The sequence below is a fragment of the Chenopodium album genome, chromosome 2, assembly GCF_948465745.1.
Source record: "Chenopodium album chromosome 2, dcCheAlbu1.1, whole genome shotgun sequence".
NCBI lineage: Eukaryota > Viridiplantae > Streptophyta > Magnoliopsida > Caryophyllales > Amaranthaceae > Chenopodium > Chenopodium album.
In genome coordinates this window covers 4,431,381-4,448,449 of record NC_137835.1, presented here as the reverse complement: position 1 = coordinate 4,448,449, position 17,069 = coordinate 4,431,381, and the positions used below count along the sequence as shown (strand labels likewise).

At 33.8% G+C, this 17,069-nt stretch overlaps 3 protein-coding genes across 3 annotated transcripts; 1 reads left to right on the top strand and 2 right to left on the bottom strand.

The window, feature by feature from the left end:
- Positions 1–439: 439 nt before the first annotated feature.
- LOC145606652 (DEAD-box ATP-dependent RNA helicase 51-like) lies at positions 440–4,798 on the bottom strand. The gene is made up of 12 exons (XM_081662462.1): positions 4,604–4,798; positions 3,934–4,119; positions 3,665–3,850; positions 3,079–3,162; positions 2,322–2,363; positions 2,103–2,174; positions 1,707–2,006; positions 1,544–1,582; positions 1,345–1,449; positions 1,007–1,075; positions 803–928; positions 440–610 (listed from the first exon to the last, which is right to left on the bottom strand). The coding sequence occupies exons 1-12, from the start codon at positions 4,796–4,798 to the stop codon at positions 440–442; spliced, it is 1,575 nt and encodes a 524-aa protein (XP_081518588.1).
- Positions 4,799–11,884: 7,086 nt separating this feature from the next.
- LOC145580218 (pentatricopeptide repeat-containing protein At5g15300-like) lies at positions 11,885–13,976 on the top strand. Its single transcript, XM_081637630.1, has one exon. It carries the CDS (start codon positions 11,928–11,930, stop codon positions 13,890–13,892), a length of 1,965 nt encoding a protein of 654 aa, XP_081493756.1. The 5' UTR covers positions 11,885–11,927; the 3' UTR covers positions 13,893–13,976.
- A 762-nt stretch (positions 13,977–14,738) lies between these two features.
- On the bottom strand, positions 14,739–16,329 carry LOC145580212 (expansin-like B1). The gene is made up of 5 exons (XM_081637619.1): positions 16,102–16,329; positions 15,882–15,988; positions 15,590–15,771; positions 15,268–15,400; positions 14,739–15,105 (listed from the first exon to the last, which is right to left on the bottom strand). The coding sequence occupies exons 1-5, from the start codon at positions 16,244–16,246 to the stop codon at positions 14,902–14,904; spliced, it is 771 nt and encodes a 256-aa protein (XP_081493745.1). The 5' UTR covers positions 16,247–16,329; the 3' UTR covers positions 14,739–14,901.
- Positions 16,330–17,069: the final 740 nt, after the last annotated feature.

Below are 17,069 nucleotides of genomic sequence, written 5' to 3'. Positions count from 1 at the left end.
TTCATAAACCCTGCTCGAAAGGTTAAGGTCTTAAGGATAACTTAACAAGTGAGTTTCACACCCAACATGGTCTAGTGGGATTATTTTAATTTTTCACCATAGTCAATAACAAACCCTTCCCACTAACACCAACCTGCCCTAAGAAAATAACACCAACCTTAGAACCTGAAACACGGACAATGCTTAATTTCATTTTAAATCGTCAATTCTAAATTAAATGTGGCAATTTAATTTATATACTAGTATATACAAATCAAAGCGAAAGAAACACTTATTCATGTGATGTTATAATTAATGAATAGCCTTGTAGATTGTTGTTCTGCGAATATAACATACAATTATCATAAGCTTATTAAGAAACTAGCAATAGCTAGGTATCAAAACTATTTTTCCAAAATTTCCTTGCAAAAACTAGAATAAAATCTGTTATGAAAGTTTTCTAATACCTAACAAATTGCCTAGCAACATCTCCATCTCGCTTCCCATAAGGATTGCTTTCATTGAATCTCCCTTCAACTTTACGGCTCTTCTTCCTAAACTTCGAAGCATTGCTGTGTAAGTTGAGATTAACCCTTGGTGGGCAAGACAAGCAGAATGAAGCAGCTACTGCCTGCAAAAGTGAACCAACATCTAATCTTGGTAAAATAGACAGCAGCAATAAGATCTATAGAAAACGCATTATCTGACAAACTGTTTGCCTCGTCTTTCATTCACATATTATATTACCATACAAAATGAAATAATGAATTGGTCTTTAACAGGATCAGCCCTATTCTAATAATACAAAAGAAAAAATTATTACCTGTAGATCAAGTTTGTGTACATCAAACACATCTTTTATGGAATGTGAGCTATATGATGATATATAGGTCCTGAATGCGTCTTTAGCTGACTTGTTCAAGTAATAATTATTTGATACCAATTTCTCCTGCAAAATCCTACTATGTAAAATGGTGCTTTCATAATTCGGAAGGAAAAAAAAAACAGAAATAAGAAGATTTAGTACCAGAACTGACTGCACTTTTGCCAGCTTCTTTGTATCAAAATCATACTCTTTCACAGGAATCTTCTCACTCTGCATTATAATTTTGCATATTGAGTTAGAAATAAGGGGCGAGATATACACGTAGAAATAAATTGATCCGCTTAGCACAAATAACAAGTTTAACATAACTGAGCTTTAACCTGCAGTCAGCACTCAGTGTAACAAAAGATAAATCCAAATTATCTCACAAAGATTGATGAATACATTCATATAAGTTTTAAGTCCAAATTAAATACATACATCTGATTTCACTTTCATCACAGAAACTTCAAAGTGTAGCTTGTCGGCTATATTCATACCTTCAAATAACTAAGGAGCTGCAGCTCTTCTGGAATAAGAAAAAGCAAAGCATTACCCTTTGCACCTTCCCCACGAGCTGTTCGTCCAACCCTATGAACATAATCCTAAAAGGGATAACATATCAGCTAACAAAATCACATAAAGCTCGCTATATTCAGGGGGGGGGGGGGGGGGTCTCAAGTCGGTGATGTGAAATACCGTTGAGGCATTTGGAGGATCATACTGCACAATCCAATCCTACAAAAAGCCAAGAAATAACAGACCATTCAGATAAAGGTGCCTTTGCTAACTAGCTGTACCAAAACCTGTATTCTGTTGAGATTACACTAATTAATGTAAAAACAGCATATAAGACACTAACCACACCAGGAATATCAAGTCCACGAGCAGCAACATCAGTGCAAAAAAGTATGCCTTTTTCTGCTTTGCTGAAGTCGTCAAATGTTGTAATTCTCTTGTTCTGCTTTTGCTTCCCATAATAATCAAAGCAGTCAATCTGAATATATTTGAATAGTTCTGAATGGAATTTTACTGACTTGCAGGAAGAAAAGAAAACCATAACTTTCTTAGTCAGATTCTTCTTCAGAAACGAATAGAGAAGGATAAGTCTCTTATCACTAGGAATAACACAATAGCCCTGCTGTAGTCCTTCATTTGTAACCTATGATAACCAGCATTGGATAAGTTATTCCATCATATAAGAACCAAGGATGACAGGTACAAATAATGGAACCATCAATTTACAGTTTTCACTTACCTTAGTCCTCCCTTCGTCAACATCAATGTAGATAGGACTAGACTTGAATGACAAGCGTGCAAGGTCCTCCACCTACATACCAAGATTATTATATCACTAACTCAGCACATATACACATAATAGCCAGTTCTACTCAGTATTACATCTCCCTCTCTCCCCTAAACATGCCCCCTTTCCTGAACAGAAATACGGCAGAAATTACAAAAAATTGACAGCTACCTTCTGAGTTTGGGTGGCTGAAAAAAGAGATGTTTGCCGTTCCTGTATGCCAGAAAATTTTCAATCGAATAATTATTTCAGAAACTTCATGGCCTTGACAAAGACATAAAAGAGCATAAAATTTGGCATAACATATACGATTCCAAGAACCACAAAGTAGAAATCCAGCATCAAAAGGCCCTAAACATCACAAAAGAAGATAATCCATCCAGAGCACAGTAAAATTCAAGCTCAATCATATCAACTGTTCATACTAAATTAATACAATAACTTGCAAAACAAAAGAAATTTACTTTTGGATTACATATACTTCCAAATTATATAAGTAGCTACCTATGAGAGAGTAAAGTAAAATTATTAGTATTAAAGTTAACATTTACAATACATACCAAAATGTTATTTTGTCACGTATTCTTAAACTCAATAATAGGGAGTATATTTGACGCTCATTATTAGCCCTTAGGCTGTGTATATCGTAACCATTAAATTTATCAAGGTAAACATTTGTTTATAAAGCACCAGCTTTCCATCTTCCAAAATGCTACAAGAACCACAAACTATCATACGTTCCAAATTTCCTTAATATCAAAGAGGCAACAGGCATAAAATGACATGAATATTATTTTTCTCCAGTCATGCATCACAAGCACAATGTCACTATATTTGTAAAAAAACATTAATTGAATACATATTACAGCCCTTTTTTCTGGACACAAATTATCAACCACACATGAAATATAAAAAGCATATTTCTGACCTTAGGCAAAAACTTTAGTATCTGCCTCATCTCTTCTTCAAAATTAGCTTCCAGAATCCTGTCAGCTTCATCAATCACCAAGCACTGCAAGCATAAATATATTAGAGATGCCATTACCCTAGTAAATACAAGCATTATATGTAAGGAAATACCCACAATATAACTCCTCTTGTACAACGGTTTTGATCATCCATTCAGCAAATATGAAAACCGAGAATTGAATTGAATATCAGGTTCACTTAACATTCTTCATTATATTATATTCACTTAGGCTATGTTCAATTCAACTAATTTTAACAAATATTTGCTTATTCAAAATTGATCAAATCAGACCATACTTGCTTATTTGTGTTTGCTTATTGCGAAACATTATAATAGGAAGTTACACATTAATTCGATTCCAAAGATGTCACATTTGATAAATTTTTTTCCTTAAGAAATAGTGTACAAATATTGTCAGAAATTAGTCAAATTAAGAAATCAAATCAGGATCAGATTATCAGATCTTAGAACAAATAAAGTTGGAAATACTACACAAAAAAAAGCCATGTTTCAAGTAAAGTTTGATATAAATGCCACAAAGCACCTTTAAATTTTTGTATATGAAGCCCTTAGTATTTTGAAGATGGTCAAGAAGGCGTCCGGGAGTTGCCACTAAAAGATTAACACCTTTGGCAAGTTTTTCTGCTTCTCTCCTTCGGGCTGCACCACCAATGACCAAGCCAAGGGTTTGTGAATGATGCTTCAGAAGTTCTTTAGCAACAGCGTGTGACTGCATCATAAAGACAAAAAATAGTTCTGTGAGACTGCCCTTTAAAGCAAAGCAAACAAAAGGAAGCAAGTCCCGAGTTAAACCTGAATAGCAAGCTCCCTGGTTGGACAAATAACAACAACACCAAGACCATTACGAGGAGTAAAACATGTCTGATGCAGCAATTCCACAGCTGGAATAAGAAAGGCAAGGGTTTTTCCAGAACCAGTCCTTGCAGCTCCGAGCACATCTTTGCCTTCCAAGAGAGGAGGTATAGCTCTGGCTTGAATCTGCAAACATAGTAAAGCAAATAGCATTAGCTAACCGTGAAATACTAAATTCAAATTCCATCAATTGAAGTTGTATTTTGGGATTCTAAGGGTCGTGGTAGACCAATTTACAAGAAATTACAAAATCGATAAAATAAGCTTCAGTGCCACTTGTCCTTAGTTTTAAAGGGCGCAAGACACACCAAGGCGCAACTACGCAAGGCAGGCCAAGCAGGTGCAATTTATTCATATAGAAAAGATATACGAAGTAATAGTTTCCAGGGTCATGTGATCAATAGCTAGGATTCTTCAAATCGAATTGCCTCTATGATAAAATTATAGGTCTTGGAGCCTTGCAGAGCTAACGCGCCATCTCTATAAATTCACTCACTAAGTACTTATACACCCTCCCATTCTCAAATTATGTCACAAATTCATCATTAAGAACACAATCTCCAAATTTAAGTTTTCGAAAACAAAATAATTAAATCACTGATATAGGAACCTGTGTCATGTTAGAGAAGCCGATATCCTTAATAGCAGTTTTAGTAGGGTCGGAAAGTGGTAGAGCAAAGAAGGATTCATCACTCATTATTCCAATCTCACTACTACTCCTTTTCTTTTCAACTTTCCCGCCATTATTTTCTCTTTCAACTTCTGCTTCTGATTCGTCGGCGTAAGGCCGCTTCCGTCCTACCATTTTAGGGTTTAATCTGCAACACATTAACAACCAAAATTCACTTAAATTCAATATTATCAAATTATATTACAAATAGATACTATGAATGACAAAATTACAGCAAATTTGATTCAATTATCACACCAAACTCGAAATCACATAATTTTAGAGAGAGATTTTTAGATTATCAAAATAGGCTCATAAATTTCTTCTCTTGAAACATAATCTCTCGTTATGATCATTCATAAACTTAGTAATTAATTCCTAATAAATTCGAAACCTAAATGTACTACAATAAATCCTAGATTGTGATGTTTATATTTTTTTTGTAACCAAATTTGATTCAATTATCAAATCAATTAAGCTCGAAAATCACATAATTATAGAGAGAAAAGGCAAGTTTAACTCAAATATACGGAGTAAAATTTTCTGGTTATGATCGTTCACCGATAAACTTAGAAATTCCTGATTAATTCGAAACCCAAATTTACTACACTGACTCAACGATAAACCCTAGATTGTGAAATTGATATTCGACGATTAGAAAAAGAAACCACTTACAAGTTACAAGTTACAAGTTACAACAAGAAACAGAGACACCGAGATAGGAGGACAAAGTATGTACTTACGTTCGTCCGTCTTTTTACTTTGGGTTTAACAATACTTAATTTTATTACACGACTATATTTATCAATTACATACTACTAAAAGCGAATCTGTAGGAACACTTGACAACATATTATTAAAAAAATTCCCGCCAAAATTACTTTCTAAATAAAATCGTTATTATATAAAAATAAAGATTGCATTTAGATTATGACTTTTTTTTTATATATATATATAAAAACTAAAATAAACTTTCTAAAATATCAACTTGCACATTATAACAATAAATATTTTCTCTCACATGTTTTAATTGTTTTAATATATTTCATGCACTTTAATACCCGATGAATCGATTCATTAATTTTTATATAATTATATTATTATCATAATTATTCAACAACCGTGCATTTGCACGGGGGTTTAACCTAGTATTTATATATAGGCAATTACTCACTACCTAGTAAAAAATAATGAACACGTAAAAAATAAATGAACATTCAGTAATAAAAAATGAACACATTAAAAAAGTGAACATGTTAAAAAAATGATAATTCAATATCAAAAATAAACATGATAATCATAAAATTGATGGGCTACAACCTTAAAAATGAGCACTTAGTGTAAAAATAATTATGACCAGGTAAAAAAAAAAAAATAATAATAATAATAAAAGAACATTTGTTGATAAAAAATGAACATGTCAATAATAATTATGAATATTATCATATTAAAAATGAACATTTATCATACAATAATAGAATAGCTAGACCACACCAAATAAAATGAAAATTTCATAAAAATATATGAATATATTAAAAAAAAAAAACATTTAATATAAAAAAACGAACACATGAAAAAAAATTATGAACATTTAATATATTAAAAATGAGCATAATTTTCTTATCAACCAATCAATCATCAATTACATACTACTAAAAGAGAATCTAAAAGGACACTTGGCAACATATTATAAAAAAAATTCCCGCCAAAATTACTTTCTAAAAATAAATTATTGTTTTCATCTAAATTATGACTTTTATTTTATATAATTCTAAAGTAAACTTCCTAAAATATCAACTTGCACTATATAACTATTACATATATAAATATTTTTTATTATATGTTTGCGGTGTTTTAATATATTTCATGCGTTTTTATACTTGGTCAAACGATTTATTTATTTTTTGTATAATTATTACTCCTTATATTTTTATTATAATTATTCAACATCCGTGCATTGCACGGGGTTTAGCCTAGTATTCATATAAATTCAAATTCATTGTATATAATCATTAACGGAAACTAAAGATAAAATGAATCATTAAAGTATGTTTAGTTTTTATTACCAAATGTTCATTTTTAGTGTACTAAATGTTCAATTTTAAAGTACACCGTGTTCATTTTTTTTCCAAAAATTATGCACAAATATTAGCAACTCAATCAAAAAACGGAAATTCATTATAACAAACAAATTAAAGATGCAACAATTCAATAATTCATCACAAAAACTCATTAATTAAATTAATATTCATAAAATATTCAAAAATTCAGTACTAGATTCATTAAAAAGTATATTAAAATTCATTAAATTGTGAAATTCACTAATTATAAAATCAGAAAAATCAATTACAATTTTTAGCCCAAATCTAACCTAATTAAAACTAATTAAAATAAAATCAACAATACAAAAACTAACTTGCATTGATGATCTCTTTTGAATAACAACCAAGTCCATAATATTATAGAAAATTGAGGAAAAAGAAAATGGTGACGGTCGCGACGAAGATGATGGAGAATGCTACAATAATGGTGAGGAATTGGAGAATATTAAAAATAGGAGGATAAAGAAGTTTACAAATTGAAGGAAAGTGCGGTAAGAAAAAAAATTACTTATATGGGAAGAAAAAAGAAGAGGAGAGAGAAAAATTAGAATGGAGAAGAAAACAAAGAGTAAAAATTAATGGAGGTATGGAAGAAGAAAGAGAAAGAGGTAAATATTAAGAGGGGAGAAGAAAGCAGAGAGAGAATTAATGGAGGTAAGGAAGAAGAAGAGAAAGGGGAGTAAATATAAAAAGGAGAAAAAAAAACGTATGTTCATTTTTGAAGTACTATATGTTCATATATAGGGTTGTTGCAGCTAGCTTAGTTACGTAAGTGTGTAGCTAAGAACCTGTGATATATAGGGAATAACTGAATAAATATTAGCCCTGTCTAGCCTTTGTATCTAGGTTGTGGGCTTCAGCTATTCTACTCTTTTCGTGTCGTATTAGGGCTTTTATTGAACTGAGATGAAGTGATTGGAGCTGAACTGGATTGATTGGAGCTGAATTGAACTGAACTGAATAGAGCTGAAATAAATATTTTATGAGAGAAGGAAATTAGAAGCTGAACTGAACTGAACTGAACTGATTGGAGCTGAACTGAATTGAACTGAATTGATTAGAGCTGAACTAAACTAAAATTAAGCTGAAATGAACAGATCCTTAATCGTAATAATAGGTATTATACAAAATTTTAGGGAATATTTATAGGATAGGAATCATGGGGTGAATTTTTTGATATAAAATATAGTTAGTAGGAATATACTACCTCCGTTTCATATTATTTGCAACAATTAAACATTTTTCCTCTCTACTTTATGTAATGTGTTAGATTTTGGTAATTAAGTGTTTTCTTGACGGATTTTTTTAACCCTAAAGGCATAAGAGCTAATAATGAATGCTTTTTAAAATTCAGACATAAGAAGAAATTAAATTCAGATATAAGAAGGAATTAATATTTTATAGTTAGTTTAATTACTATGAAACACACGTTGATTTTTGTAAATGTAATGTTATGCGTACTTTGTAATTCCGTATACGTTTGGCCTTTTATAATACACTTATAATTTCTTTAATTCAATCGGAGTTATTTTTAATCAATTTATGTGTTATTTAGTATTATTATGATATAAATTGAATGTACTTGTTTAATTTGCTGTCTTGGAACTTATAATTAGTGTAGAATTAGTATAAACTTACTACTTGAGTTTCATTAGTCAATCAAAACCAATATATATGCAATGCTCACCCTATAGTTACCTTAACCTAGGTAACTAGAGATTAGGAAACAATATAAAAGATAACCCCAAATAACTCTGAAAATATCCCATAAAATATACCCTCAATAATTAGTAGACTTCTTCAACTTTATGACATTATGTATTTTCCATTGACAAACTTTGGCGTGACATTTAAAATTTGGATTGTGTTGATGGGAGCTCTATAAGAAGGTGCTGATGTGAGCGTGATTGGGATATTTAGAGAGGGTGGTGTCGTGGTGGTGACAACCAAGCACAATGATGATGTATGTGCAATACATTTGGGTGTTTCAGGCTGGTGGTTCTTTCACTGTTACTAGGGATATTAATGGACAACCTTTAGGCAGGGGTAATAAGATCACCCTTTTCATCAAGGATGACCTGGTATAATTTCCATACCAATCTTTTGAACTGTTCGTTGGTTTTGGTTTTATGTGTATGATTTTACTATGGTTTTTGCTAGTCGATATAACTGAGGATGATCTACGAACCAATCATATGTTTTATTATGGTTGTTGGGTATGATCCAAATTTTATAAGCCCATTATTTTGGTGGAGTATTGTGCATATTCTAGAGGCTTCCGGAATCTCTAGAATAATATCCTAATTGAATATCTAGATTATTATTTACATTGGAAGCTATTAGCTAGAATATAATACATGGTTCGTGAATTTTCTAGAACGTTATGGATACAAGAATGATGGAGGAATTTCTAGAATATTCCGGCCATTTCCTCCAAGCTCCATCTACACCTATAAATATAAGTCATGGTCATTCAATCATTGTATACAACAAAACACCCATACCACGCATAAGCCTTCCTACATACTACACCTCCTTGTACTATTTACCTTCTTTACGACTCCACTATTCCTACTTTGTAATACTCTTTTGTGAGTAATATAGAGATAGAGTCACATTGTAATATAAACCCTTGTATTCTCCTATTTTCAAATAGTGGAATAAAAGTGTTCGTCGTAATATAAAATCATGTGTTCATTTATATTAATTATTATCTTGTCAATTATCAATTCAATTTATACTTCTCAATCAAACATATCTTCACTACCGTTGTGCACTCACCAACCCCAACAGTGGTTAATAAATTTAAGGTGGAACAAAATGAATTGGAACTAACAAAAGTGTAGATGCAGGGTATCGATCATATAAGAGAACTTTGCATGATCTCCAATTGTTTATAATTGTGTAGGCCATTAGAAAATTCGATGATGTTAATCCTTTCCTAAATCCACCGATGAAGAGGAATCTGATTCTTCAAAAAATTTTAAGGAGCGAATCCCTAAAAGAAAAGGAGATCATCATTTATGAGGAACAGGTTAGGGGAATTGAAACAACTAACTGAATTTACACTATTTGGTGTAAAATTAAAGGATACTACACCTTTTTAAAAAAAGTTAAATCAAGTTACCCTTATAGTGTTGAGGGGAACATGCCCCATGTACTGTGGCCTTGGTGGCCACGATACCAAGACATATCGTACAGATGAGGCGCCGGGAGATTGGAGCCTCTAAGGCTTTGGTGGGATGAGTTTGCAGAAAAATTAGATCATGTAATTGTTCATAATAGACACTATGACAAACCAGTTGTGTTTCTACGCAAATTTGGAAATCAGCCTGTGTTGTTAGACATTCCGAAGAGTAGCATTACATCTAAAAAAAGGGTTGATCAGATAATTCATTTCTATAGTGCCTTCCATGGAAGAAAAGAGCCCTATGATGGTGGGGAATCTTCCTTAGACCCATGGTTTGACTATCATATGAGGATCAGAATTTTCAACCTTTGGACTGGGAATATCTTGAACCGTGGAAGCTACAATTTTTACGAGCACAATGAGAACAACTTGGAGAGCCAGAAGATAGAGGGGGAGAGGTTGAAGATGGTGGTGTTGTCGAGGAACAAGTGATTGAAGAAGATAGAGATGAATGAGATGCATTTACTCAGAATCTCAAGTATAAAGATGTTCTACCACTGCACAATCCGGAGCAGGAGCAGACGTTCAAGTTTCCAATGGCAAAATGAAGACGCATTGTATAGATTCATCTGTAGTAATAATCTGATATGGAATGGGAACAGGCCATTAAACCTTTTTTAATTCATGCATAATCTTACTTTATCCACTTTTAACTAACAAATTAATGAATTGGTGCAGATAGAAAAAGGATTGTTCATACCTACAATAGTATAGTATAGTTTTCGTAACTTGTTGAACAGGCTGCTTCACATTTATCAATACACTTTGCATTCTTGAAAAGTATGTATGTAGTAACAGATCTCCTACAATAGGGAATGCAAAAACTCGATCTGTACTTAATCAGTAAGCTGCCAAAGGTTCAATTAGCCTAACTGCATGCTAAAGTTAATAATTCAAATTACATTGTTTTGATACAAGTAGTTTGTGTTATACAAAATGGTCAAAAGGATTTCCAACTTTTGATGTGCAGTCTCTTAGATTTGGTTTTATCGTGTATTTTTCAAAAAAAATATCTCTGAATTATTCAACAATAAACTGTCAATAGATTTAAGAGGAAAACGACAACAATCTTTGGAACTGATTTCATTCATTGGCCAGGACAAGATTGATGGAAACTACAAAGGTCTTCTACTGGGAAAGGGATTGTGATAGAAGTTATAAAGCATGAACATCATTTATATCATCAAGAGTGCAGTATTTCACATCAAGAATTAGTTTTAAAGCATCTTGCTTTGGTAAAACACATTATTTACTTTATTATTACACTAATCTTTGGAGGTTTTTGAAAGGGTTCCTTGTGATTGCAGCTACCAAAGGAGAATATGCAGAACGGGTCTCACATCCTATTGGGTTGGAGTGGACAACATTCGGTGGTTAGGTTCAAAAATATTAGCATGGTCAGACATTCGTGTTTGAGAGCTTTAAGTGTATTTATGTGTGGTTTGTGACTACGAAGACAACAACTTTGGGACTACATAATACATATAGAGATAATGAGTTACATCAATCTCTGTGCTTTTTATATGTATGACCTTTGAAAGCTATAATTCTTATAGTCTTGTTAGTTTTACACAAGCCTTGCCTTCTCTTATCTACAGCTCTAAAGCTCACCTCGTAAATGTTTAGTACAGTATAAGCTATATACTTGGCAGCTTTAAATTAATGAACTTCATCCCACTATGTCTTTGTATGCTTTGCTGCACAAGTTTGCAACTGAAAAAAAGGCGCCTGAAATGTTTAAATTCAACTGACACCAAGTGGATAGTTGCTCGTATGTTAGTAGCAAAATATTGATTTATACTTCGTGTTTTATTAAAAAAAAAAAAAAAGTTTCATATTGCAATTCCAATAAAACCAATCATCTCTAATAAGATCAATCCGGTTGTAAATTCAATTAAATTCAAATAAGTTCGATTAGACCATTAGAACAAGGGAGTAGCAAAATCAGTCACATTCCCGCCAAACCTAAAAAATGACCGTTAAGAAAAACCTCTTCAAACCCATAACTTCCTTCACCTTCCTTTCTCCCCAAAAACGCCTCAAATTTCATCAATTTCCCCCCAAACTCTCATCCCCAAAACTCTGGTCCAATCTAAAATTTGGATCTTTCCCAGAAATCAAATTTGATGATATAGAACAATACAAATTAAATCTAAACCACCCAATTCTCCAGAAAGTAGATTCATGTTCCAATCTTGCTCAATTCCATCAAACTCAAGCTCAGCTTATCATCTTAGGCCTCCTTAATCACCCTCTCGCCGCAAGCCGGGCTGTGAAGAAGCTCTGTTCTCTTCCTCATGGGTTATACCAAGCTGTTTCGCTTCTGGAAAAGATTGATCAAGTTGATGCTTTTATGTGTAATACCATTATTAGAGGTTTTTTAAATCAGGGTTACCCAGAAAGTGGTCTTGCATTTTATTATGATTATGTGATTGGTGGGTGTGTTTTGCCTAATCATTATACTTTTCCGCTGATTATTAGGGTTTGTGTTGATGTTGGGGATGGTGTAGAAGGAGAAAAGGCGCATTGCCGGGTTTTGAAATCTGGGTTTGGGTTGGATTTGTTTGTTAGGAATTCGTTGATTAGAATGTGCTCGGTTTTTGGGAAGATGTGGGATGCAGATAAGGTGTTTGATGAAAGTTCTGAGTGTGATATTGTGACTTGGAATACAATGATTGATGGGTATGTGAAGAATGGGCAGGTGGGTCTTGCCCGGAATCTGTTTGATGAAATGCCTGAGAGAGATGTCTTTACTTGGAACTCAATGCTTGCTGGGTATGTTGGGGTGGGAGATATGGAGTCGGCGGTGGAGATTTTTGGGGCAATGCCTCACAGAGATGTTGTTTCTTGGAATTGTTTGATTGACGGGTGTGCTAGAACGGGGGATATCTCGGCTGCTCGTGAATGTTTCAAACGTATGCCTGACCGTAATGTGGTGACCTGGAATTCCATGTTGGCCCTTTGTGTGAGGTGTAAGGAGTATGATGAGTGTGTGACATTGTTTGATAGAATGATACAAGGAGATGCTCAGCCTAATGAGGCTACTCTTGTAAGTGTGCTAACAGCATGTGGCTATTTATGTAAGCTGGATTTGGGTAAGTGGGTCCATCACTATATAGAGAGTAATAGGAGGATTAAACCTGATATTTTGCTTTCTACAGCTCTGTTGACTATGTATGCGAAGTGTGGGGATATGGACATGGCTAAAGTTGTCTTTGATGGTATGCCAAAGAAGAGTGTTGTGTCGTGGAACTCGATGATTATGGGCTATGGCTCGCATGGTCTTGTAGACAAAGCCCTTGAAATGTTTCAAGAGCTGGAGAATAGTAAGCAAATACCTAATGATGCCACTTTTGTATGTGTTTTAGCCGCCTGTGCCCATTCAGGCAAGGTCTTGGAGGGCTGGTGGTATTTTGATATCATGAATAGAGTTTACAAGATTGAGCCGAAGGTTGAGCACTATGGTTGCATGGTTGATCTTCTTGGGAGGGCTGGTCTGCTCAAAGACACAGAAGACCTCGTGAGGGATATGCATGTGAAGGGAGGACCTGCTTTATGGGGAGCCTTACTCTCATCTTGTCATACCCATTCGAATATACAGCTTGGGGAGTTTGTTGGGAAGTGGCTGGTTGAGCAAGAACCGGAAGACATTGGGGCTTATCTGTTATTATCAAACATATATGCTTCCCAAGGGCGATGGGAAGATGTCGATACAGTGAGGAGACTTATAAAGGAGAAAGGTTTGCACAAAGAAGCAGGGTACAGCAAGACCTGTTTTGGATTGGGCGAACTAGATTACTCTAAAAAATACGGTTCCGTTCATAGAAGAACTATGATTCATTCAATGTTGAGACAAATGAGTTCTCAAGTGAAGCTGTCTGGAATTAGCACGGCAGACTGGTGTAATACAGACTCTAATGCTGAAACCAAAGAGTGAAGGGACCATGATGGTGTCAAGGCATTGGCAAAGAACTCCTTGGAACAGGTACTTTTGTGGGGAAGCAGTCCTAAAGAAAATTGATAGTAGACTTGTTATATTCGTTCTTTGTGCAGACCTTTCTTTTGATAATGTTGGCTCACATAGACAAATAGACTTGAAATTGCATATGATTCAGATATCGGATTATTATAGACTTGTTTCTTCAAAAATATTTTGCTTTAAAAATCATGATGCAATTCACCCCACCTATGTAAAATATGTATTAGTGGAAGTATTGTCAACTATATTGAAATAATATAACATAGCTTTCAACACTTTTAACCCTCTTGATTTTGCTATTCTTACCTTAAATTTCTGGCTGTACTGTAATTTTGAAATGATATTATCTTAATCTTATTATAAAGCCATTCTGTGTTTCAAATTTATTTGCATTCATATTCTGCTATGTCTCCTGGTTCATTAATCTATATCTTACCAAATTATGTTAGTTGGCGTTAGCAAAGTTCCTTCGCTTGTGTGCTTCACATGTTGACTGGATTTCGTTTGGTTCACCTGAAATTACTTCAACTGATTTGATCTGATCATTTTTCTGATCTGATCTAGTTCTAGATTCGTGAAATCCAAATATTATTTTCAGAGTTAGTATTCTGATTGAACACAAATGTTGTAGTGATGTTGGTTTTTATTTTGGCAACAGTGATGGTTTTGATGTATATTAGTTGGCAGGTTTTTATAACAATCCAAAATTGCTTGTAATAAATTAAATTTGGTGCATGAGTGATGATCTCTGCTTTGTAAGATGTTAAACTAATAAGGGGCTTAGCATGATTATAAGAAATAGTATCTTGAAACTCAAGATTTTATTAGTCATTGAATGTAATGATGGATTGAAGTTTATAGCCTAAGCTTCAATCTATTGAAAAATAATTACAACATAAAATAATCTATAGTATATATAGAGCCTATTTTCATTGCAAATCTGATTAATGCAGGAGACTTTTTCCTTTTAGCTCACTTGTACTCCAGAGTCATATATGGCTCCTGATTTCCAATCTTGAGGTATATTATTGACGGGAACAACCCAAGTATCATCTGCGTAATCACCATCACTGAACAACATTCTTATGGACAATGGTCCACTTGGTGGAGAAGTACTTGTCCACACAGCTCCATGATCTCGTTGCAGTAACTTGCAGGTAAAATTTTGTGTCTGCACATATCAAATTGCATGTTAATACCTGATTCCTCAGCCTTTTATCTGTATTTTGTAGTCCTAAATATGGTGTAATAGATTCACTAGATAATTGATTAGAAGATAGAAAAGGTAAAATAAGCTGAGGTGAATTTTTAAAATGGATAATAGTATTGAGACCTCGCATAGTTGCACAGCAGTGATGTCCTTTTCTCCTTGTTGGTAATAGATAGCAAAAGCTAGATAACTAGGGTAGTTGCTGCTCTCGTCAATCTTGAATGTTATGTTTTTACCTGGGTAGCTGCATGAAATCCTGTTTTGAAGAGAGAGGTTTTGTTAAGTCATTTGAAGTTCTAATATAGCAATCCCCAAATTTAAGTAGAAGGGGGATTGCAACTAGTAACGGGAAACTCCTTTTTTTTTTTCAAGTTAAATTGTTTATAAAGAAATGTAAATTGTTTATAAAGAACTGTTATAACTGAAAAGCTTTTTAATAAAATACCGTTGATACTCTATGTCCACTACACCAAGGGATCTCAAAGATGCAGCTGCATCTGTTGTTTGAGCCATCTTGCTAAAAGCATGCTCACTGAGAATAAAATCAGTATGGTCACCAGAGCCTTGATCTGTTATGACCACGGTAACCCCGTTGTCTGAGCAATAGTTACTGTTGGTGCATTTTACCTATAGAAATAACAGTTGCATGAATAAAAAGTTTGTAAAAAAAGAGTTGGAAAAAATTAGATTGTGGAAGCTTTCCTTGTGTCATCTGGTATAGTAATTTAGTTACCTACCTGATAGCAAGCACCACAACCTACTCCATCACGGTAGAGTTCTGATGCAGTTGATACATCTCGTCCATTGACTGTTGCTCCAAATGCCCCGAACCCACAAGCTCCATCTGCATTGCATTTAAAAGATATAGTCAATTCATTTGTCATATCTAAACTGCTGGAATGTAATTATAAAATTAAAACGTATATTTGACAGCATAATATTCTTGCATATACTCACTATCTGTTCCCTGTGCATCAGAGTTTGGATAATATGATGCACGTGAGTGAACAAAACAGTCGCTACAGTTTTGAGCATTAGCTACACTTAGCAGTAGAAGCAAGCAAATTGAAAGATGAAGCAAATTTTGCAATGAAAAAGCCATCTTGAGACAGTTACAGAGACGATAATGAGAGTAAGATCAAGAGAAGACGTGTTAGTTGGTGAATGAGGATTATGTGATAAGCGCGACAGTATTTATAGACTACCAAAGCAAACAAGGCTTCCCTTTAGAGGTTGGTAAGATCGCAAAAACGTTTGACAGTCAATATTAATAGTAAATTATCAACCTGAATATAAAATTTTTATTTGTTGTAACTAGTTGAATGCTTTTGACCCAATATCCCTCTTAGACTTCAGACTTTCCTTGAATCAGATGACGTTAACAAAACAACTCTTGATTCCTTAGCCTCCTTCCTTTCACATGTTAAAACTTTTCTTTGCAAGCTTATCTTGTGCCTTGATTGGCTGTCAATTTCGACGTGCAATGCTTTCATCAGTATAGTGATATGATTTGATCTATACATTAGACTTGGAATCTGGCCATCATATATTTGTTAGAATTAGAATATGAAGTCTTATTGGCTTGGAAATTGAAGTAAACATTATTTCAATTTTCAATTTTTATGAATTGTAAAGTATCTATCAGTTAGGCACTTCTGCACTAGTGCTTCAACTGGTCCCTGTGGGCTGTAACCCAGGGACCTGCTTTCTTCCATGAGGAAATTGCTCTGAAATGAACGATCCTTTTATCCTGTGTTATATTACACATTTGTTGAACATTCAAGCTCTCCTTTATCTAAAATCGCGTCAAAGATGGAGTAAGATGTGAGCCGCCAATAGATAATTTTTTGAGCCCTCTTCATGCATACCTTTAATTAGTTGTTAATTAACCTGAAGAGATGATAGGATCTTTTCATACCACTAAA

Coding starts and splice junctions, on each gene's coding strand:
- LOC145580212 (XM_081637619.1), bottom strand. CDS start 16,246: ATGGCTTTTTCATTGCAAAATTTGCTTCATCTTTCAATTTGCTTGCTT. Junction 15,401..15,589: donor GTGGACATAGAGTATCAACG/GTATTTTATTAA, acceptor TCTTCAAAACAG/GATTTCATGCAGCTACCCAG. Junction 15,106..15,267: donor CTGCTGTGCAACTATGCGAG/GTCTCAATACTA, acceptor TGATATGTGCAG/ACACAAAATTTTACCTGCAA.
- LOC145580218 (XM_081637630.1), top strand. CDS start 11,928: ATGACCGTTAAGAAAAACCTCTTCAAACCCATAACTTCCTTCACCTTC.
- LOC145606652 (XM_081662462.1), bottom strand. CDS start 4,798: ATGGTAGGACGGAAGCGGCCTTACGCCGACGAATCAGAAGCAGAAGTT. Junction 2,364..3,078: donor TACTAAAGTTTTTGCCTAAG/GTCAGAAATATG, acceptor TCTGGCATACAG/GAACGGCAAACATCTCTTTT. Junction 1,450..1,543: donor ATCCTCCAAATGCCTCAACG/GTATTTCACATC, acceptor TATCCCTTTTAG/GATTATGTTCATAGGGTTGG.